At 37.6% G+C, this 23,446-nt stretch overlaps 1 protein-coding gene across 2 annotated transcripts in view; it reads right to left on the bottom strand.

Moving 5' to 3' along the window:
- LOC109052325 (protein phosphatase Slingshot homolog 2-like) overlaps nucleotides 1-21,937 on the bottom strand; it is a 24,001-nt gene extending 2,064 nt beyond the window's left edge. The window contains exons 1-14 of one of the 2 annotated variants that reach the window (XM_042739663.1): nucleotides 21,732-21,937; nucleotides 17,360-17,403; nucleotides 6,435-6,547; nucleotides 5,410-5,474; nucleotides 5,217-5,338; nucleotides 5,058-5,123; nucleotides 4,894-4,959; nucleotides 4,612-4,806; nucleotides 2,776-2,869; nucleotides 2,511-2,639; nucleotides 2,158-2,204; nucleotides 1,914-2,060; nucleotides 1,632-1,832; nucleotides 292-1,165 (exon numbers count right to left, since the gene is read on the bottom strand). In XM_042739663.1, coding sequence (XP_042595597.1) covers nucleotides 292-1,165; nucleotides 1,632-1,832; nucleotides 1,914-2,060; nucleotides 2,158-2,204; nucleotides 2,511-2,639; nucleotides 2,776-2,869; nucleotides 4,612-4,806; nucleotides 4,894-4,959; nucleotides 5,058-5,123; nucleotides 5,217-5,338; nucleotides 5,410-5,474; nucleotides 6,435-6,547; nucleotides 17,360-17,403; nucleotides 21,732-21,794 — 2,226 coding nt within the window. In that variant the 5' untranslated portion in view covers nucleotides 21,795-21,937. Of the gene's footprint in view, nucleotides 1-291; nucleotides 1,166-1,631; nucleotides 1,833-1,913; nucleotides 2,061-2,157; nucleotides 2,205-2,510; nucleotides 2,640-2,775; nucleotides 2,870-4,611; nucleotides 4,807-4,893; nucleotides 4,960-5,057; nucleotides 5,124-5,216; nucleotides 5,339-5,409; nucleotides 5,475-6,434; nucleotides 6,548-11,851; nucleotides 12,547-17,359; nucleotides 17,404-21,731 lie in introns of those variants that run through there. The other variant, XM_042739662.1, reaches the window with a different exon arrangement.
- Nucleotides 21,938-23,446: the final 1,509 nt, after the last annotated feature.

Raw genomic sequence — 23,446 nt, forward strand, 5'->3', positions numbered from 1 at the left:
TTTTATTGAAAGCCCAAATTTTGTCCTTGTGTGTTCCACAGAAGTCAGTCTTTTTGTCGTGAGGGTGAGTAAATGACAAAATTTCATTTTTGGGTGAACTGTCCCTTTAAATACAATTCTAGATTAGACCAGCAGAAGGCAGTATTGTACTGGTGTCACTTGCCAATACTTCCTGTATCATATCATAGTTAGATTAATAAATGAGTCATTCCCATTTGTGTTTTATCATTTATCTTTCAGCATGACAAATCGGGAAGTGCAATTATCTCTGAAGTGATGGCCAACTCTTACCTCATCACCTTCCTCACTGGAATCATCCAAGGGTGGGCTGCATCTGGATTGAGGTGACCAGACAGCAGTTGTTTCAGAAAACGAGCGAGCGGGCTGACTATCCTGGGACAGGCAGAGAAATTTCTCTCTGGCACTAAAGAAGTCAATGCTATCTGTGCTGAGGCAAGACACGCCAGCATCCACAAAGTCGTCTGCTGTTCCCAGATCTGCAGTGTTGGGGTTGTTGTTATCATCACTGGAGTCCAGCCTGGGCGCCGCAGGGGCTCCTGAGGGGCTGTCAACCTCGGGCATGCTTGGAGAAGGCTGATTCCCTTCATCTTTACTGGCAGCGCTTTCCAGACATAGTTCTAAAGTTTGTGACACTTGATAAGAGTCTTTTTGATCAGGTGTGTTTGGGGACAACTCAACACAGTCTGTTTTTGGCTCACCCACAGGGTGAGATGACTGGGCGCTGAGGTCTGAAGTTGTATTGCCCTCTCCCTCCTCTGGTGAAAGGACATGTAGAGAGGGAGGAGGATGGCGACGAGCAATAGGCTCGCTCACCGCCAGTTTCAAATGAGAGTTCCTCGCCATATTATGCTCAGGCACTACTGTGGCCGCTCGTTGCCTGGGACGAGGCGGGAGAATGGGGTCTTCATGTGCAAGCTTAGAGGGCGACTCGCCCAATTTGGTATGAGTGTTGCCCGTAGCAGACTGTGGATTGGTAAGGGATTCTATCACAGCGATGCCCAGCATCTGCTGAATGGAAGGAGGACCGTTGTTGTTGTGAGTGTCTGAGTGGTCCAGCGAGCGTGGTGCCTTGCACAGCGGCTCATGAGCCTCTGACAGATCACTGTCTGAGTGGGAACGCCACAGCTTGTTATGCCTCTGTTTGCTGAAAACATTAGCAAGCAAAAGAAAAAGAAAGAGACACAAGACTGTCAGATGAACGTCTTTCATTGATGTGATGAAAACATTAAAGTTTGGCTGAATCACTGAGGGTTGTGACTGATCTTTTAAACATACAAAATAGTTAAGGGTGTGTGAATGGGAATACAAACACGAAAGCAAGTATGACAGTAAAAGCTGCACAACAAAAGGAATGTGGAGAGACCTGCATAATACACATGCATTAGATCACAATGGCGATGAAACTCAACAGCATTAATTCAAAAGAGCATTTACTCAATGGAAACTCTTGCTCTCTGCTGACCTTCTTTTTAGAGAAAAAGTATTGCATGAAATCCTAAGGTCAATATGTGTCAGTAAGTCTATTCTTTGGCTCTTTATGCAAAAGGCAAGGGTGTGTGGGATGAAGGGAGCTTCATTCTGACCTAAGGCTTTATGTGCGTGGCCCGTACCTGGCTAGCAGGATACCCTGGTACTCCTCAAGCTGCTTCATGAAGGATGGGTTTGGTTTGGTGACAGAGCGCCGTTCCTTCACATGGTCAAAGGCTCTCTCCAGGTCCCAGCTGTACTCCTTCATAGCATATGCTATTACGGTGGAGGCAGAACGGCTCACCCCCATCTTACAGTGCACCAGACACTTCACCCCAGCTTTCCTGGATGTTAAGAGCTCCATTAAAGCACACTTACATGGGATGGATTGGACTGTCAAAAGCAGAAACAGTCTTTCTACATACTTGGCTTTGGAAATGAACTTATAGGTGTCATTCCAATACTCCAAGAGGTTTGTGGCCTCCTCGTCATATACTCGGATGTTGTGGTACTCGAAAAGCCCAGGGAAAAAATTGTCAATCTCTCGCGTCACATTCAGGATGTAGCGAACTCTGAGGAAGTGGGGGTGGTAAAATTAACAATGACTGCATGCAGCCGAGAGGATGTATTTGTTTATAAAGAGAGGCCTGGAATAACAATGTCACCTACCCACTGTTCTGGAGCTCCTCAAGATTTGAAGCATTCCACTCTGAACCCTGGAAACACAAACAGATATTGAACATTATAGTTAATACTCCTGAAGCAGGGGTGTCCAAAACCTCTATGTGAGGGCCAGTGTCCTGCAGAAATTAGCTCCAACTTGCCCCAACACACCTGCCTTAAAGTTTTTAGCACAACTGAAGACCTTGATTAGCTGGTACAGCTAGGTTTAATTGGGGTTACAACTAAACTCTGCAGGCTAATGGCCCTCCAGGAACAGGACTGGACAACCCTTTCTTAAAAGTCCATAAGAGATTAATCATCTTCAGTGAAGAGTATAGACAACTGGGTGTGAGACCAACCAAGTAGACGTGGTCAAAGATCTCTGTGGGGCTGTCCATCTGGCCCAGGATGACAATCATCTCATTATCGATGAACTCCTTGAACTCCCGCAGGTTGCAAACCATCTGCATCTCTAACTCCGTGCGAATCTGAATGGAAAAGTTATTATTCAATACGTTATCAATTTTTGATGTGAACCTCAAGATCGACTGGTATTATTTAAACCATCAAGATTTTATTAGGTTTTACTTGGTTGCATTCAATATGCACAATGGATGTTTGTACCTCTTTTGAAGTGACGTTCTCCAGGTCCTTCTGCATCATGATCTCTCTCAAACGGGTCTTAATCAGTCTCTCTGTACGCTCTCTCTCAGTTGGCCTGTATACATGAAACCCAGAATCATAAATCATCCAGTTTGGTCTCAATGTGAGGTGTGTCTCATCTCGTATGATTCTTTGTATGTCTGTGTGGTATTGTTTGAGTACAGCTTCACAAAAACCAAAGACCTCAACCTTGATTTGAACAAACAATTTGAAATCAAATCCCAGCTCATTGTAATACGTGCAAATGGTAAATGTGCGTCATCCCTAGGCCTCTGGTGTTGGGTTCACCACGGGACAAGTGTCTCTTCACTGACAGCAACACAAGCACTGATTGGCTCCCAGCAGACTGAACTGTTTTCTAAATCACTACCAGTAACCTTAAAAACACTGCTTATGTAGGTCAACACCTTCTGCTGGTGGCTGTGCGTGAGGGCAATGGGTTTGACAATCCGAGGGGCAAAAAGACCCTATGTGGGAAAGTTAAATGTGTTTACACATGCCAGTTTGATTGACCTTTCAAAAAAAAGAATGACAGTGTAGAGTTACAATCCCATCATATTCCTATGTATATGTAAACCACCCATATTAAGTTATGATCACACCTTAGCTGTGTCAGTTAATCGAATTCAAATGCATTCAATGGGCACCGTTCCACAGGATGTCTCAAAGGAATAGATCAGTCCTCTCACCTCTCGAGGAAAACATTATCTCTATGGCTCAACCTCATTTCCCTGTTTCAGGGTCACAAAGTATTTACTAGATCAGAAATTTTCACTCCCCTTCTCAAACCACCTGTTTCCAACCATCCGCCACTCTACCTATCTTTCCCACCCATTTTTCCGACTGTAAATCAATCTATCTCAGCGTGGAGCTATAAAAAGCAAGCAGCCACAGTCATGCATTTTAAAAACACATGCACGTGAAAATGCCTCCAACTGTGGGGAAATTCCCCCCTGCAGTCTAGGCAACATCTAAGAAAGATTACACCATCAGAGTTCATCTCATCTATTAGGCAATAACATGTCGATCTATTCAGGGAACGCCATGCCTTCTTGTCTTGCTCTGATGCAAACTTGCCCTCTCGGCCTACTCAACTGAACTTGCATCAGACAGCAGCTTGACCGTGTATGCATGCGCATGTCTCACTTTTCCAAAAACAAGGATTGATTTACAAGCCAAACACTGCAATTCACCACTATTGACTTGCAATTCAAGTTTTGTAAACATTAACTTGGCCCTAAATATGGAAAGCACAATAACAATACCTTTGCTTAATAAGGACATCGACCCATATTTCTCAACATAAGAGCAAAATAAAAAAGTGAGAACTACAAAATCATTCAAAAGTTTGGGGTTGTTAAGTTTTTTTTTTATGTTCACCAAGGCTGCATTTATTTGATCAAAAATAAAATTTTACTAGTGCTGTCAAACGATTAATTGTGATTAATCGCATCCAAAATTAAAAGTTTTTGTTTACATAATATATGCGTGTATACTGTGTATATTTATTATGTATATATATAAATACAAACACATAAATGTATACATTTAAGGAAAATATGTTATGTTTATATATTAAATATATAATATAAATGTATATACGTGTAAATATTTTCAAAATATGTACTCTGTGTGTTTGTATTTACATATAGATGATAAATATACACAGTACGCACACATATATTATGGAAACAAAAACTTTTGTTTTGGATGTGATAAATCACGATTAACCGTTTGACAGCTCTAAATTTTACTAAGCAAAAGCTAGCATAAATGGAATAGGTGTGTGTTACTCACAAGTCGGTAAACAGCACGGGCGAGTCTGCACGGTGAGACTGCACGTCTTGCATGGCGTTCCACTCATTGATGCAGTGTTGGTCAGAGGTCACACGGCTCTGATAGTAACTGACCCAGGTCAGGAATAGACTCCCCGGGTAGTAGTTATGACATCTGGCCACCTCGCAAACCTTATGCAGGGACTGCAAGGCTGACCTATGAGTATGTGTGAAAGAGAAAATCCATTAACACTATGTTTAAAAAAGTATGAAAGTGAAAAAAGCTGTCTTTCTAGACACTCACCACATGGCCTGCACCGAGACCGGTTTGAAGACATGGACTCGGTTAACGGTGGACACACTGAAGCCACTAATAAGAGGAATACAACACGTTCAGTCTGAACACTTTGTAAAAGTTGTGCTTAAAAATGGAGAACTTGGTTTGTGTGTGTGAACGTTATGCCTCACCCATCTCCATCCAAGTGTATAAGCGTATCACTCCACAAGGGTAAAACCAGCCCAACTGTGCAAGTGCTACAGGAAACACATGATCACATGTTATGAGCACCACCTTTCTAGAGCAGCAAATGAAAAACGAATGTATCAGAGCATCCTCATTATAATGACCTGTCTGAATTGCCAAAGTCCATTCCCAGAACCACACTTTCTTCAGTGTCCTGTCTACCATTTGTGGAGACGATGACCATGTACCGTGTACGCAGGGCATAGGCGCTCTCTAACCGGACAGCCTGTGATAGAGACCCGATCAGCATTCTGTTGCCTGTGTTTTGATTAATAAGGTCTGAATGGTGGTAGTTACCAGGCGGATGGTGTCCTCTGGGCGCAGCAGGGTGAACATGGTCTGCAAATGCTGCTGGAGGTCACCTGCAAACGAACCGTTAACAACTATAAACCTCCCAGATGATGGTCTAAGTTCACCGTCATCATTTACTCAGCCTAACTCAAACCTGTGTGAGTTTCTTTCTTATGTTTAACAAAATATTTTGAAGAATGCTGGTAATCAAACAGTTGATGGTCCCCACTGTATTTCCCCTACCATGGAAGTCAGGACCAACAACTGTTTGGATCTTCAAAATATATTCATAAGAAAGAAAACTCATACAGGTTTGGAACGAATTGAGGGTGAGTAAATTTAAATTACTCAGAGGTCAATTTCACTTCCTCCCATATGAGACATATGTTCTTTGTCAGGCTGGAGTTTGATTAGCTTGAGTTTGTAAATCAGGAATAGAATATTAAACGAACTGGAGAGTTAAAAACAAGAAAGGTAATGAGAGTTGCTTAAAGCGAGCTCAAACTGTTTTTGCACCCTTTTTTTTTTTAAATACATACCACTTAATTTGATATTTTGCCATGTAATGCACTAAAAAGTGTGGCAAAAGTACCAAAGATGTTTTTGGGAACACTGTATATACATTCTTTTGTTGTTAATTTTTTTTTAAAGAATAAACAAGAAAAAAAGAAGAAAAAAGAATAGAAAAGATTAATAAAATGTACTACTGCATAATGTATTATATAATGACTGACAGTTCCTTGTGCCCCTTCATAATGCATTCCTGTTAGCTAATGGGTCTCATAATGAAATCAATGCTGTCTATCTGCAGTATGTCTATCAAAATGAAGGCAAATGCATGCACAAAAATATTCCTTAGTGACAAAATGTCCTTCATCTCCAGGGTCTTACATATTGCCATATGGTATTGCTTAAAGCAAAACTGAAAACAGAGACAGAGTCCATAACTGATTCCATATAACCATTATATTTAGCTGCATCTAACAGCTGGAGAATCACGCAATGAATGTGTCAAGAGAAACTTTTCATACCTGTGTGTTTATTCCGCCGCTGTGTAATGCGGGGTGCTGAAGAAGGGGAGGACCCATTTCCCCGCGGTAGGAAGAGGGCAGCACCTTTGACGGTTAGGAAGTTCTCGCTGATACTGATGACAAAAACAGCGGTAGAGAGAAAGATTATTATTATACATATGACAATAAAATAGAAAAGGTAGTTAGATGATCAACATTTCAAATTTTAAAAGGTACAGATATTTGATATCTGAAAGCCACAGTGACGAAAAAAAAACGCACGCCAACTTGGACGACCAAACATTCACATCTGCATTTGCGCTATAAGAGATCTCAAAGTGACATTGTGAACTAAGTGAAGGGGCTCATGCTGAGTATAAGAGAGACTGTTTCCAGAAATCACTATGGAGATGATGTTGTTTATCAGTTTGACTATGGCCTCTGCCCAGCTCAGTAACAGAGCGGGGCGACGTTTGACCCATAACAGCTGTCATTATCTTTACCTACCAACACCTTCAACTCAACACTTACAGTGACCCAAGGTCACGCTTCTAAACTGCTGCTCCTGTATCACATGCCACAGGCTCTGGACTTTCCATGTCTGACTCTGAATCTGGGAAATTCTTTGTAAACTAGCTCTCTGTCTCAGAATTTTGGGGGAGGAAGGATTGCAGAATAGAGGGAACGCGAGAAGCCCTTGGCAGTCACACCCCGAATAAAAACACAAAGAAAAAAACATCAGGCTCAACTGAGCTCATTTCCCACATCCCAGTCACCCCTGACCCAGCTGTTTCCTCCCTTCTCTAGTTTCAGTTTTTCATCTGTCTATCTCATGGCCTCTCTCTTTTATAGTTGGCCCCAGGGTCCAAAACTAATACTCATTAAGCACAAAAAGCAAACAACAATTCTTTTAACTTTATTAGGAAACAAAATGTTATAAAGCAAATTATATATATATAAAAAACATACAAGCTCTAAAATGAAAAATATTTGGTCAAGACAATGTGGTTTCATGTTTTTGTAATAAAATCTTGCCATTGGCAGGTGAGATAAAATGTTCATTTTGGACCCTGGCTGCCACTAGTATGGCTAAGAGATGCTTTGTGGAATACTTTTGCAGGAAGCTCGATATGAAAAAAATTAAATAAAAACCAAGAGCAAGACAGAAAGAAATTGAGAGTTTAGTACAGTCTCTCTTCATGCGCTGCACTTTGCACTTTCATGATTCAGGCATCATCTATCAGCACATGGGGGGATATGAGTTGCAGACTGGGGGCAGTGGCTAATTTTACAAACCTAAAAATAAACGGCAGAGTGAATGAATGCTGATGGACTTTTACAGTGTTGGTAGCTACTGTATATCATCTCATGTAACCAAACACGACAGCTGAAAGAGAGTTTGGGGCAAAACTTTGTAAGTTTTTGCAGAAACCATGCAAACTGCTTGATTACAACATCAGGGTGTGATAAAGATTATTGACTGTCTGGTAGTTTGCAAATAAATCTTTTACGTTAATATATATAAGACAATAAAGAGAAAATACTGTATTTAAAAAGCAAAAATATCCCATGTAATCTCTCAGATAACGTATATTCATAAAACCTTCATGCTTAATAAACAAAAAAATTGTAACATGGTTTAAGATGGAGTATAACATTTAACAAAAGTACTTCAGGTACCAGTATACAGTCTAGTCTACTAAACTCCAAAAGCTTTGACGCGACACCATTTCAGTGACATGTCAAGAATATGATCTGCACACTACACTGGGCTGGTTTTCGCAGAACAAGTCACGCAGTATCCGTGTGCAGGGAGCGGAGAGGGCACCGGGGCCATGCGATGCAATTTCCACCCACTGGCATTCCACCGAGGCAGACATGTAAGGGCATACACATCCACGCCGACACACAGGAGAAAAAAGGAGAGAATTTAGATGGCTCAGACAGAGGAAATAAATGACCTGGCTGCATACGTCTGCACACAGCTTAGGGAGAGAGAATGAAAGAGGGTGGGAGGGTCATCTTTTGGCACAAAGCACTGGACAGTACTTGTTAGGGCACAGACACAATCATCGCTATGTAAGGGGCCGTTGAGAGCCACGCAACAAGCTGAAGATGCCTGACCCCCACATGTCCCTGGCCATATTAGTCGCTCTCCCACTAGGGAGGGGGATAAATATAGGCCCAGGCTAAAGGCCTTATGAGTTCAGGCCTGAGAGATTCAGAGCGAGAGCAGGAGATGGTATTCTGTCACCTTCTGCTATAGAAATTAGGCCCCTTGCCACTAATAAAGAGACATAAATAGACAAAAAGAGAGATATGTGAAGATAGAGAAAGGTTTGGAAAACACGAATGAGGACAATCAAACACTAGAGTCAAACTTTGACTACAGGCCTAGTTTTTAAAATTAAATGAGACGGCAAGGCACTATTCTAGTTCACAGTCCTGCTTTCTGATTGGTGCACATGGGTAACCAATTGAAGTCATACTGACTATACTGAGGAAGAGAGGAGGGGGTTCTGGTGAAGGGTCAATCTAGAGAAGAAATATCTGTGAATGAGGCCAAAGAAGCCACTTTTTGAACTATGAAATGAATTTAAACATTTGGGTGTGTAAGATTATATTTTAAGTTTAAGCAATATATTTATATTCGAAAAAGTGTTTAAGCAATTCACATGAAGAGTACAAAACAAGACTGGGTTAGCAGAAATTAAATCATTTTGGTGAAAAGAGTTGCTTTTTCTGAGGTGTACTTTTTCTAAGGTTAAATTAAATACAAGCCTGTTAATTATTTTATTTGACCTTATAATCCTGTTGTTGAAGATTGAGTTTAAATCTAAAACTATTACAACTAATTTCCAGCAACTGCAATAAAGCTGAAATAAAATAAAATAAGATATTAGATTAAGGCAGCTAACTGAAATAAACAAGTTCAGTAAAACTACTAAAACTATAATAGCATACAAATAATGCTAAAATAACACTGACATAAATCCAGTTTAAAATTCTGATTTGTGTTTTCATATAGAATTTTTAGCCATAAACAATGGATGTGTTTAAAACAATTTATGTTATGCCATTTTTTTAAATGTTAAAATAATAGCTTATATAGCCTAGTTGTCACTCTCAAAAAGCATGGGACCTAGTATTTTATTGCTTTAATTTTTTTTAGACATCTTTAGCACCATCTCAGCTGGGTTTTGATGATTCAACACCATTTTTAAGAGTAGGAGGAAGCAATTTTACAAAAACAATTACGCCCTATTTCAACAAACCATATCAGACTTCCCCATAACAATACCAACCCTTAAGCGTTTCAAGTGCATATTTAACTTTACTTGGAATTTGTTCAGCTTCTCTACGTCACAGTGTTTGAGGCCAAAGCAAGCAAAGCAATTCTGTTCCTCACTGCAAGTTTCAACACACTACTCATCTTCCTTCCAGTACATCACACCTGCAATTTCCCAAGTTAATCATTAAAGCTCACTGACAAACACGGACCTAATCTTAGCTTTGTTTGCCTTGGCAGTGTATGAGGAGTAATGGAGGTTTTTATATGTCAGCTAAATATCAGCACTGTAATTCCCATCAGGTATCATCTGCCCTATCTGATAGATCAAAGCAAATTAACAACGTGGATTAAGGTTCACTAAAAATGTAATTCCTCATATCTACTGTTTGCATGATAAAACAGAACTCCACCCCAGTGATCAAGTCTTTCCTACTAACACAGTATAAATAACATCAGTACTGATTCTTCTGCATAAGGGGGAAAACAAATTGATGCCATAACACTACTGACAAATGTCAGGTGACTGCTTAGTCATTCTTAAAACAAAGCCATATATCTCTGTTCTATGCACTGAAACATAAAAGAAACCAATTGACTGGAGTTTAGGCCTGACTCTAAAGATTTCACAGTCTGCTGAGATGTACAGCAATTGGATTTAGTACACAGTGTTCATTTTGAGGTTTCATGCTGTCTGGGGTCTAGGACATATGCAAAAGCTGTGGTCGAAACTACATAGTTATGCGATAGTGTAAAAAATAAAATAAAAAACGCCAACAAACAACACTATGCAAACATGAGAGAAAATCTCATTCAAATCAGATTCAATGAATGACGTAACAGCTCAGTTTAGCTACAGTTAAGGTTTGTTGTGAGATCCACCAACATATTTTCATAATTAATGCTGGTATCTTGCCAGAGCAAAAATAAATAAAAATCCTGAGTGGAAAGTCAAATGGGTCAAACTTCAAAAAGATTTCACTTCAGATTTTTTAAATTTGTTCATTTCATGCATCTTAATCGATTGCTATCTGATGGGGTACTGTACATCACACTTACAAAACAGAAAAGATACATATATCTGCAATACCCACACAATATGCAAATTTAACTTAGTTCACTTTTTTGATAATGTTACAAATGTTGGACAGCAAAATTTTACAGAACTTGACCAAGCTCAACAAGCTCTGCAAAATGACTTTTATCGATACTAAAGGCAACAGTTGTAATGTACCACATTTTCTTTGAAGTTCCTGAACTTCTGTGTAGCCTCGAGCAATTTCATGCATTTACACTTAGCCAAGTCACATCTTTTGCATGTGCCTCAAACCACTTCCTGAATCGCATTTCTATCCATCAGCTTGGAGAACATTTACACTTGGTCTTTCCATCAAAAGACCTCACGATGTGATCTCTATCTTGATACATCAAAGATTAACAAATCAAAAAGAATATGAAATAACTGAGGACAAATCAAACTGCCTACTTATCAAATATATTTTTCAATATGAGAAGCTACCAAATAACACTGACATTTACATTTTTCATTAAATATTTAACTGCAATTAAAATGATACACTATTTTAGGGTCAGTGAGATTTTTTTTATTTTATTTTTTATGAATACTTTATTCAGCAAAGTACTTTTTCTTACTGAGGCACAAACTTTTTAACACTACTGTTTATATTTTAATTATATAAAACACCCTGTTGTCACCTACAGTACTACAACATGCTATTATAGATAGCCTCTACTTATGTTGATTTCCTGAAAAAATTACTAGAGACACCATCACAATGTATTCATGACTTTATATGGTTGTGTAAAACCCTGTGGCACGCTTATAGTGCGACTCATCATTTAACCTCGTCTACAGGTTGGTGAATCACACCTCTATACTGTCATCTTTCACAACACACACATTAACGTCACAAAGGCTTGAGAAACATCCACTTCTGCTTCCAGATGTGACGAGAAGCATTTCGCAGTGTATTATTTACCGTAACCAATTGCATTCGTGAGAAAAGTTCGAGACTTGATTGTCAGCGTCAGTGCAGTGATAAAAACAAACAAGGCTAATAAAGACTTCAGTGCGTAATGTTTGACGACCAGGCTCGTAAATGCGGTGAATAAGTTTAACTTTACTTACAGCTGGTTGATCTGGTTTTGAGAAGCGACCGCGTTGTCGGAGAAGTACGGCATGATTTTTGCCCCGCAGCAGGAGCAGAATCCCCGGGCAGAGGAGCTCTCCGTGATCGCCACACTCTCCAGAGTCATGACGGAAGACCAGAGAGCCGGATATCCTCAGACAGACCCCTCTACAGCCATTATTCTCCCCCGAATAATAAAAAGTTAAATAAATAAATCGGGTGATAAATGATTCGTCCAATCTGCTGAAACAGTATTAAAATGGCCCGTCCATCAGGCTTTAAAAGGCAACCAACGTGGCCTTAAAATAGCGTAATGGTTAATAAAAACAATCAAAACAAGTCTCAAAAAGTTAACCGTTTCTTTTAAACCCGGTAAACACAGCCCCTAAACAGGCATAAAACAACAAATGAGAACGTATAAAACGACAAAACAAAATCTACATGTGTATTTGCTTCGGCATGAGCCGGCGAGCCGCTTCAATCACACACTATGTAAGAACTGCGGTGCGGCGCACTAATGCTTGAACAGAGGGAAGGAGGAGCTGCTGACATGTGCTTCAGGAAGGGTCCACTGTAGGACTCCACAGACGGCCGACACTTTAGACACCCACGCAACGACACAGGGCAGAGCGGGATTACGACCTCAGCTGTGAAATCACGAGTCTGGAGTGCACTTCAGTGCATCCTTCAGATCAGACAGCTGTTTTCCATGGGCAGTCAAGTGGCTCCATGAATAGCTGAGGTTTAAAAATAATGTAGGAACAGGGGAAAATAAATAAATTTAGCATGCCAGGTTTAAACAGGGAACGATCTTACATTTAAGGGTGGTTGTTTATGGTTTATCTTACAAAACATGTCTAGGTCAACTTTAACACCCAAAATCGAGGGGTTTGTTTATTTATTTATTTGCTTTACTAGCCTGCTTTTAAAAAAGTAAATTTCTAATTAATACTTGTGTCTCCGGGCAATTTATATACATATTTTACATTTAAACCATAAATACCAAGATGCATACATAATTTACATAAAAAAACTTGCCCTTTTATTTGATTTTGAGGTAAAAAAAAACAAAAACAAACAACAACTCTGGAATGTTTCTTTACAGGTTTGTGAGATTCACCTTTATGCACTTTTAAGACCCTCTTGAGAAATGTAATCAAAGCCTTTGGTCAAATGAGGTCTGAGTGATAGACTTCTCAGATAGGAGAGAGAGATTATAGCTTCACACTGGTGAAAGTATTCGGTTTCTAGTTTATTTAGGCAATGGCCTGTCTTATATAAGTGAACACACAAACCAAACAATGCCTTTGTTGTCATACGAAGTGGGAAGGGCACATGAATAGCAGGCTTCAAAGAAAAAAAATCATATCATAAGGACTCAAACGTCAGCAAATACATAAGGTTTGGTTCTGATTTTGATTGGAGTACCAGAGACATTCATATAAAAAAAAAAAAAAAAAAAAAAAAATCAAAGTGAGTGACTTGGACTGCCACAAATTCTAGCAGCAAAGGAACTAAATTCTTCAAATACATCGTTAATTACATTTACTTCCCGATTCATTAGAAGGAATAGATCATTCTTTGCAAACCACATGTTTGGCCCGTCACAAGATTCAGTCTATTTTTTTTCTGTGTGTCCTTGTCAAAGGCAATGACCTGACACAGACCTATGGGAAAATCAGTCTTGTTTAAAAAGGCCCAACATGACAAACACAGTAAATCTCTTATCTAAATATCCGGGTGAGTTCTTACGGACGACAAGTTTGTCATACTGTCATATTATTTGATTCAAGGATATTTTTCATCATCTTTGGAGACTTAAAGCAATGCGAGCTGTACACTAAACACACACCACTGCAATTCCCATGTATGTCTTAAAGTAGAGGACTAAACTTCATCAAGACATTTGTGTGATGGCTTGAAAGAGGAACCTTGCTAGTTTTCTTCAGTGCAGTACAGACAAGACATCTGGGTTTGATAGATAAACATCAGTCAGTACAGAGACCAAAATCGGACAGCTGGGAATCAATACTGATATACTAGTCAATTGTTCTCTCAAAGGACAATTAAGAGTGATTGTTTAGAGCTCGCTGTTATACATGTCTAAGTGTATTTTATGTAAACACACTTAAATCTAAATCAAAGACAGATCTGCCACACATGTGACTGCATGACGTAGGTTCTCTGTGTTTAAAGCTGATGGCATCACAAAGATGGTTTAAACACACCCATCTCCTTACATTACAATACATCACATTCCGCTTTCCACCACATTTGCTCTCCTGACAGCACATAAAATCTGAAGCCTTATCAAAAAAAACAAACAAAAAAAAAACATCTCTGGCCTAGTAGCACACTCAGGGTTGTGTAAGCTACTTTGTATTTATATCAGAGTTTTCCCATTTGACTTTCTTGGCTGGTAATTTGAGATGTTGCTGTTGTCATGTCATGTTTACAAAATTATAGGTCCCTGTTGTGCAATGGCTGTGTCTTGCATGCAATGTCCTGGAAAAGGTCACTAATGCTTCCAAGATTATGGATGCTCCCTTGATTACCCCCATTTCATGACCACAGTGTTCTGAAGAGCCAGCTGTTTCCTATACTTGGAGCTGGGAATGTGTCTGATACCAATTCCTACTCCAATAAAAAATGGTCAGCCACATGGGAAATCCTGTGGGCGGTACGAACAAAATCATATATTGTGGTATGAGTCATTTTATTACACTAAGAGTAAGTCTTTTTCACAACACAGTGGCTGTTGCTGGAATTTTAAGCCAGTGAATTAAATACTTTACAGAAAAAAGAAACTTTTTATTTTTAAAAAATATATATTACATTTAATAATAAAAAAAAAACATAAAAATCAAATAATCATATATTTTAATATTTTATATAAAACAAAATATAAAAGTCGTATTAAAAAGCATTCATGTGAGATTTACATTGGACATGTGTGTTCCATCTCAATGCATCAAAACCAAATTTTTAACTACATTTTAACAACGCTAACCATACTGAAGGCAGCCGTATGCATTAAATTATGCAGCAGAAATACATTATAAACAGCATGGCAATATGGCTCTACCGGCTGACATATTTACACCTGACCTGGTAAGAAATCTAGGTGAAATGAGAGAAACTCAATCATGAATAATAAACTTGCTTTGCCCAGCCCTGTGACAAACAGTCATCAAACCGAATTTATTTAAAAACGCAGACATAAATATATATTTGTACGTGGTCCAGAAGAACCTGTTGGGCCACACTGCTTTGAATCTGACTCTAATTTCTCTGAAGTTTTCACTATAAGCTGGATCTATTTTTCTATTCTGTTTCCTGGTGCCTGTATTTCCTGCTTTCTCTCTTAACCACCCCCAAGACTAATCTGAGCTTCTGGAATGAGGCCAGTGCACAAAGCAAATGTATTGCAGGCCAGCTAAGACCGAATAGTCCCATAAAAAAACACAATAAATGAACTGCAGGCCTGCTATGACTTAATAGTCCCATAAAAAAAAAAACAATAAATGCAAACGCTGATGATGACAGTCCGGCTAATACGTACCACAATCCATACATGCAGATTCAATAATCTTTTTAACAGCTACAACTTTCGCTATATATTTTAATACATTTGATTTGTTTTAACCATGTTTTTATTCATTAAACGCATCCTTCACTGACCACATTGGGTTTCACAAGCACCAAGCCCAGTTTAAAATGAAGCCAAGGTACAGACCACATTTTGTAGTTTACAAGCGATTGTGTCTCAAAAGTGAAATGATACCCATTTCTGAGATGTAAATGTATAACAAGAGACAGACAAAATGTCATGTTGAGGTACACTACTGTTCAAAAGTTTTTTTTTCCCAAAAGAAATTAATAAACCGACAGTAAAAAAGCTTAGCAGCACAACTGTTTTTAACATGAATAATAAGTAGAAATGTTTATTGAGCACCAAATCAGCATATCAGAATGATTTCTTAAAGATCATGTGACACTCAAGCCTGGAGTAATGGCTGCTGAAAATTCAGCTTTGCCATCACAGGAATAAAATACATCTTAAAATATATCCAAATAGAAAACAGTTATTATAATATCTCACAATATGACTGTATTTTTAAAATCCTACAGACCCAAAACTTTTGAATTGTAATGTACATGGCAGCATTAAAAATTATTTAGTTTATACTGTGTTCCTGAGAGTGCTGCAGATCCCCTCTGCACCCCTTGAAATCTTAAGTGATTGTGCACAGCAAAATATACTTTTAATACAGGCCAAATGTGACGTAATCCAGGGTCAGGTTGTTGCATGGGGGTTCCAGTGGGAAAAGGCAAATGAAAACACACACACACAAAGCTCAGAGATATGAGAATAATCGCAAAGAAATGACATCATACTCGTCATAGGATTACCTAACATGCTGTGTAATTGAGGACATGTGTGGCACAGCATTAAGAGTGCCAAGTTTTGGGGTGTCTTGTAAGCTTGACCTGAGGGTTCTAGTTTTTGTCTTGGATACTACACAAACAAAAGGCTGATGTCATGTAAGACCCTCCCAGACGATTCCAACAAGCCAAACGGCGTTGCATAACTAAGCTTGAATAGCTATCGGTCCACCAGGATTCTTATGATTTAAATTAGATCGGAGTCTGAACCCTGTCCAGACCCTCTAATGAAAGCCCTACGCTGTCAACCATGTGCTGCAGACCTTCACAGTTATGTAATTTTGCAATTGCATATGTATATAAAATGAATAAATCTGCTATCAGTGCAAAAATAGCATAGATTTTTGAATGACGACATTAAAATTCTCCAGAAATCAGATTTTGTCTGGGAATCTATGTATAGATTCGAATTTGACGTCCAATTTGGCATAAACCACAATGGTGATAGCTTGAAAGAATTGAATTCAAAGCAAGAAACAGATGCAAAACAAACAGGTCTGATGTCACTTACATACGTGTGTACTCTAAAATACACAAATATTGCTGACCTCAGATACAGAAAACTGATATTCATGCAAATATTGTCGTGTACTGGATTGCACAGTCATGTACACCAGGTAGTCACAGGTCACCATCTTCATGGTTTCACTTACATAATACCTAACTAATATCAAATTTTTGGTTTCTTTTTCAGTAAAAGATATTGATTGATTGTGACATATGAAATCATCGATTGATTTCCACTCTTACTTTAGTTCGATTTTTAAACTAAGCCTGTATCTGGACAAAACAGGCAGATCAAAAAATGTGGTTCCCCAGTCTGAACTTGAAACAAACATTAATGCTGAAAAGGTGAAAGGGTTTAGAATATTAAAGTCATGTTCTGCTAATTAGTCATGTACTGTTCAGAATACTCCCCCTGGTGGAGATACTGCACATCATAAACTGAATTTAAAAAAGTAATATGAACGCTTTCCTCAAAAACAATGGTTCATAAATATGAAGGATATAAATGTGGATTTTAGCATGCTGATGCATGAGATGAGGTAAGATGCAGGTACCTCCTGGGCTGAGAGCGTCGGTCATCTTCAGCACTGCCTGCCTCCTGCAGAAAGAGACAGAAAAAGAAAGAGATACAGTGGTCAGACCTAGAATATATTCACTTAGATTATGATGGTCCAGCATGAAATTCAACCCACTCAACTTACTGTAACCGTACTCCTGCCTGTACCGTTTTCTGCACTGTCAGGCTGACAAACCAATATTTTTTTCCATTAAACTTTAACAGCAGTTTAGCAAGTGACAGCAAACAACAGAATTTACACACAAAAATGTGTCCTCTATTTAAAATATGCCTCTACACTTCTTGACAGATTTTGAATGATTATTCTAATAATAATTATAATAATATTTAATGTTTTTCAAGTTTAGTAAAAACAAACTGTGAACTGCAGCATGAACAGCAACGCACCTTCCCACTATGGCTAGAAAACCTGATAGCATAATATTCCTCAAATGGCACTATAACAAGCAATAATTCATTTATATTTAATTATGATTATTAATATGATTATTTTCATATCACTGTATAGCTTGGTTATCAACTAATTAAGAAATAAATCATATACACGACTGTTCACAAATGCATTATTTGATCAAAAATACAGCAAAACAGCACTATTGTAAAATAATAATACAATTTCAAATATTTGTGTATATATATATTTCTAAATGTAATTTTATTCCTGTGATGGCAGACCTGAATTTTCAGTAGTCATTAGTTTTAAGTGTCACATGATCATTCTTAAATCATTCTAATATGCTGATTTGGTTCTCAAGAAACATTTATCAATATTATCAATGTTGTGCTGCTTAATGTTTTTTGTAGATATCATGATTTTTTTTTTTCAGGATTTTTCAGGAAAGTTCAAAAGAACAGCATTTATCTGAATTATAAACGGTTCGTAACATTTATAATATGTATTTACGGTCACTTTTGATCAATTTAATGCATTCTTGTTGACTAGAATTATTAATTTGTTACATAATAATTAGTGCTGTCAAACGATTAATCGCTTCCAAAATAAAAGTTTTTGTTTACATGTGTGTATACTGTGTATATTTATTATGTACATATAAATACAAACACATGCATGTATATATAAGAAAAATTTTGTTATTAAATCTAACATAAAATATAAGAATATAAATGTATATACACGTTAATATTTTCAAAATATATACTGTATGTGTGTGTCTTTATATAGAAATAATAAACACATACATAATGTAAACAAAAACTTTTATTTTGGATGCAATTAGTTGTGATTAATCATTTGACACCACTAATAATAATAATAAGAATAATCATTTAAAAAACAATGTCCTGACTCCAAACTTTTGAATGGTAGTATACTTAATTGTGAATAAATTCAGCATAGGTGAGGGCCATCATAAAGATGTGCACAGGTACTCCAAAAAACGCCTCATTACCAAACATAATAGAGGGGATGTTTACTCAAAATGCCGTCTCCATCTGCAGTCTCATTAAGGAAGAGAATCTTTTGGTCTACTTACTGATGATGAGTCGAGCCTGCTTATCGTGGAAGCAGCTCACACATCCCCATCTTCCAGTGATTGTTATCTTTCAAAACTAAACCTTCTCACTCATATTTCCTAGCTAAGCCAAACAGACACACACACACACACATACACAAAATTTACAAATAGATGTGCGATTACTGCAAAGCTTCAAGCTTCCTCTGCTCCCAAAGGCCCTAGGTTTAATCCATGATGCCTGTCTCAGGAATACCAATCCCAGTGTACTTTTTCTCAGGGATCAGGCAGCCAACCCAGCGCTTCAACAACTCTGCTTATGGTAAATAAGACGTAGCAGGCACAAGTCAGACTATAATCACCATATGGTATTGACAAAAATATGCTGAGACAGCAAACAACAGTGTGAGATAAGCTGCACTGCAATGCCATGAACTCAAGGTGTCTGTGACAAAGTATATTGCTTTAGTAATATGAAAATGTACAACAATGTAACTCTTTCCATTTATTTGAGAAACTGGCTAATTTGATAACCAAATACCAGCTCACAGCATGTAAAGTTTGCATGCGGACATGCATCACAACCGACGTCAAGCTTGGCATACTAATAAGGCCCGCTGGGATAGGTTCACTGAGGACTTTGTCTGGAAAACCTTGAGGCATCTCACAAGATGACTCACACGGATGCCTCAATGGGGTCACATGATGGGCAGGTGGTAATGGGGGGAAAGTAGCTCATTTCACTCACATAACCTAATTTTCCTATTTGGTTGCGGCCTTTACATGGCCTGGTGCTAACCCAGATATACACTTAAAAATTTAGGTCAGCCTATCTTAAGGTGAATTTGTTGAGACAGGTTGTCTCAATTTTAGGACTCAAAGCAAACAATAAAACACTGGATTGAATTTAGCACAGCTTTCAGTTGACCGCTTGAATATACTTACAGTACACTTACAGTATGTTCAGAACAGCATACTACCATATTATTTGTAACACATGCACTGTGTATATCATGGGGATTACTTAAGCAAAAAGACATTTCAAAATAGCACTCATACCATTTTTGCAGTATGTATCCTACCCAATATCAACCCTGATAACAACCTCATCTGACTCATTGTTGGTTCAGAGACCGCATCATATTTGGGAGAATTTCATGCAAGTAGTTTTCTATACTGTTATAAAGGTCTAATTTATTTACATTACACACTGGCAGAATTTCATCATACTTTTTCGCTATATAAATATCAGCAACTGAACCAAATTGAATATCTTTGTGTAGAATGGGCCTTTAAATAAAACTGAGGTGCTTTTTTTCTTTTCAAGTATGAGCTTTATATTCTCCCACCATATCATAGTCATAAAAGCCTGCTGTATAAAATATGATACTTAAGAAAAACATATATGCAAAGATTAGGTTTTTTTCTGAACATTATTTCACATGTCAGACTTTATAAGTTTATTAAAAATTAAAGCTTTTATTTTTAAGATGATAACTGTACAACACCGAATTATGCGATTTAAAATTTTCAATTGTCAACAGTGTAGCAAACTTATATTTTAAGGGTTTATTGCTGCATTTAATACTGCTTCAAATAGCCACTATATGATGAAGAAGTATATATAGTGTACAGTATATCTGATCTTAAACAAAGATAATAATAATAAAAAAGAACTAGATTCCATATCTACATTAAAAAAAGGACAATTTGGGGTACAGAACTGGGCTGCAGGGCTTAAATATCAGAATCTCATGCCATGGGGAGAGTCTGTCACTGAAAATTCCTCACTGTGCCCATAAGATGTGACAAAACTTGACGTGGGCTTTACAGAACTAACCCACTTTTCATGCACCATCTCTCCCTTTACATCAGCAAACGTATTCAACTGAACAGTGTTGTCCAGATTTCAAAATAGTGGCTATAAGACATATAGACTTACAGTCACATTTTTTACAATCACCTTTTCAACACTTTATTGATAGAACTCTCAAAGCAAAAGCCAATTCTGCATAAAAGCTCATAACACTGCATCTCTTTGAGTTGTCAACAGGCACAAGCAAAAGATGTGGCAACTTGTCAGTCTGTGCAACACAGACAAACATTACATGTTTATGACCCATGCTTGTTGAACCACAAATCTTGATAATATAGTGACAGTGAGTTGGTGAGAAAACCTTGAGTCTTTTCAGAGAATTTAGGAAGTGGTATGAAACCACAGGGCTGGGCTACTTTACCAGACTGCAACAGTTTATGAGAAAAATACAGAGTCTGCGCTACTTGATCAGGCCAAAGCATCCACACATTTGTACAAAAAGTACAAACTTTAACCTCAACTGAGGCACCCAGAAGTGACACATATCCCAGATATATATATGTGAAGTCTTAGGAACGTAACATTAAATCTATTGTTTTGTGTGCTTTCACCATATTTCAGGTTTAACTAAGAAACGTCCCCATTATTTAATAATCGATCTAACTATATTAATCAAATGCAACAGAATGAAAGTGCAGTAAAATACAGTTTCAGTATGTCCAGATGTCACTGAATATGTACAACAGATCAGCAGCTAGCAACTAGCTAACAAAACTCTCTTACCAAACTACACAAAACGACCGCTTTTCCTATCTAATAACTCGCCAACTTTAAAGGAGTAAAGTTTTAGTGATTTTAAAATAACATTAAAAATATCAAGCATTAAATTACGAACGGTTAAACATAACAAAGCAGCTAGTTGCATGTCAACCACTGATAAGCTCAGTACCGTTTTGCGCATGCGCAGACCGAGTGAACACCCTAGCTGCCGCTTTAGCTCTGACATGAACAAAATCATTTAATAAGTAGAACCAAACTGTTGAAATTGATAAGAAACTCACCGACACGCATGGACTAGAGGTTGTACTAGGGGTTGGCGACCGCTGTACGGTGACCAGCGCCATTCAAGGTCCAGGAACACAAGATGTAAGAGAAGGTAGCGGCCAAACTCACTTCATTGGGTGCCGTCGCATATAGGAGATGTGCGCGCGGCGTCTTCGAGGTAGCTCGCTTCTGTTTGCTCTGCGCATGCGCGATGCGTACCAGCTGTCAAACCGTAACTTAATAAAGGGGTGAGGCGTCATACCTATCCTGTTAGTTATCTGATCTCTCTCTCAATTCTTTTAAATTACGCTAAATGATGCGTTGCCATGGAAATAACGTCATAATTGAAAGTTTTTTTTTTCTGTGCCACCTGAAAAAACTATTTGAAACTATTTCTCTCTATTATTTTATAATTAGACTACTGTGATGGGGATGTAAAAATGAAATAGTTTATAACATCATCAGCTAAAAAGCTTCACAAGTCAAATAAATGAAACAAGAAAGTTGCCTGTTTCATGTCTATAAGAATTATTTTGTTTTCATATTTTTCAAGTTTTGAGGAAGAGTGCTTCTCTTAATATTTTTAATCAAAAAGTTTCAAATGAAATATGTGGTGTGTTTATATATATATAGCCGTATTTATTAATGTACTTTGAATCAAAGTTTACACAATTTATGCACACTTTGCTTTTATTGTTTCAACCCAATACTGTATGTATTTCTGTGCTACTTTTAAGCTTTTATTTATTTCTGAGCTACATCACTTTATAGCAGACAAACATGTGAACTATTACATCAATGTTTGAGACATGCAGCTTTTATTTTCTTAAATATACATTTCCCTTATATACCAATGAACCTAAAATACTTAACCTAAAACTGTCATGTCCATATTATCGGTCAACTCATCTAAAAGAGAATACCTACATCTAATCTGATATTAAATATCATTGCAACACTATTCAAAGCTTCATTTAAAACCTTTGGACTCTAAGTGATACATGTTTACAATCTTCAGTGCAACATTAAGGATGCTGTGTTCAAGGTGACAGTAAACAATACGCTCCTAGATGACTGATGCTAAGGTCATGTTTCAGAGGGAGCTGCAGTCAGTCAGTCCCTAATCATCCTCATTAAGACGGAGAACCTGCTCCCCATGCAGTCAAGACAACTGATGACAACACTACAAACACCACACATTTGTGTCACTCAAGAGGAAGGCTGTTTATCAGCTGCCAGTCTTTCACATGGCAATTACACAAATAAAGAAATCAAATAATACTGTCTGTTAATTGAAAATGAGTTTGACATTCAAATTCAGACATATAAGGTGTTGATGAAGGAGAATTTATCTGAGCTGATATGTTTATTTGGCCTGTTTATTTATTTACCTGGTGATTGTTCTCAAATGTCTTAAATAATATATACAGAAATACAGATTTAAAAAATATTAAAATAACACCAGCCATAATAAATAATTTTTGTATCTGCTTATTTTTGTCAGTGTGCTGCACAAATTAAGGGGTAAATAAGAAAGGCTATTTATTTTTAGCTGAAAGATTGTTTTCAAATGTCTAAAAAAATATACAAAAGTACATATAAAAACAATAAAGTAACAAAATAACACGAAATAATTCGATTTTTAATAATTGCTTCTTTTTTTTTTTTTTTTTGGTCAGTGTGCTGCAAAAAATATTTATTATTATTATTTTAAGAATAGAAGAAGAAATAA

This window comes from Cyprinus carpio, chromosome B15 (genome assembly GCF_018340385.1).
Source record: "Cyprinus carpio isolate SPL01 chromosome B15, ASM1834038v1, whole genome shotgun sequence".
Lineage (NCBI taxonomy): Eukaryota > Metazoa > Chordata > Actinopteri > Cypriniformes > Cyprinidae > Cyprinus > Cyprinus carpio.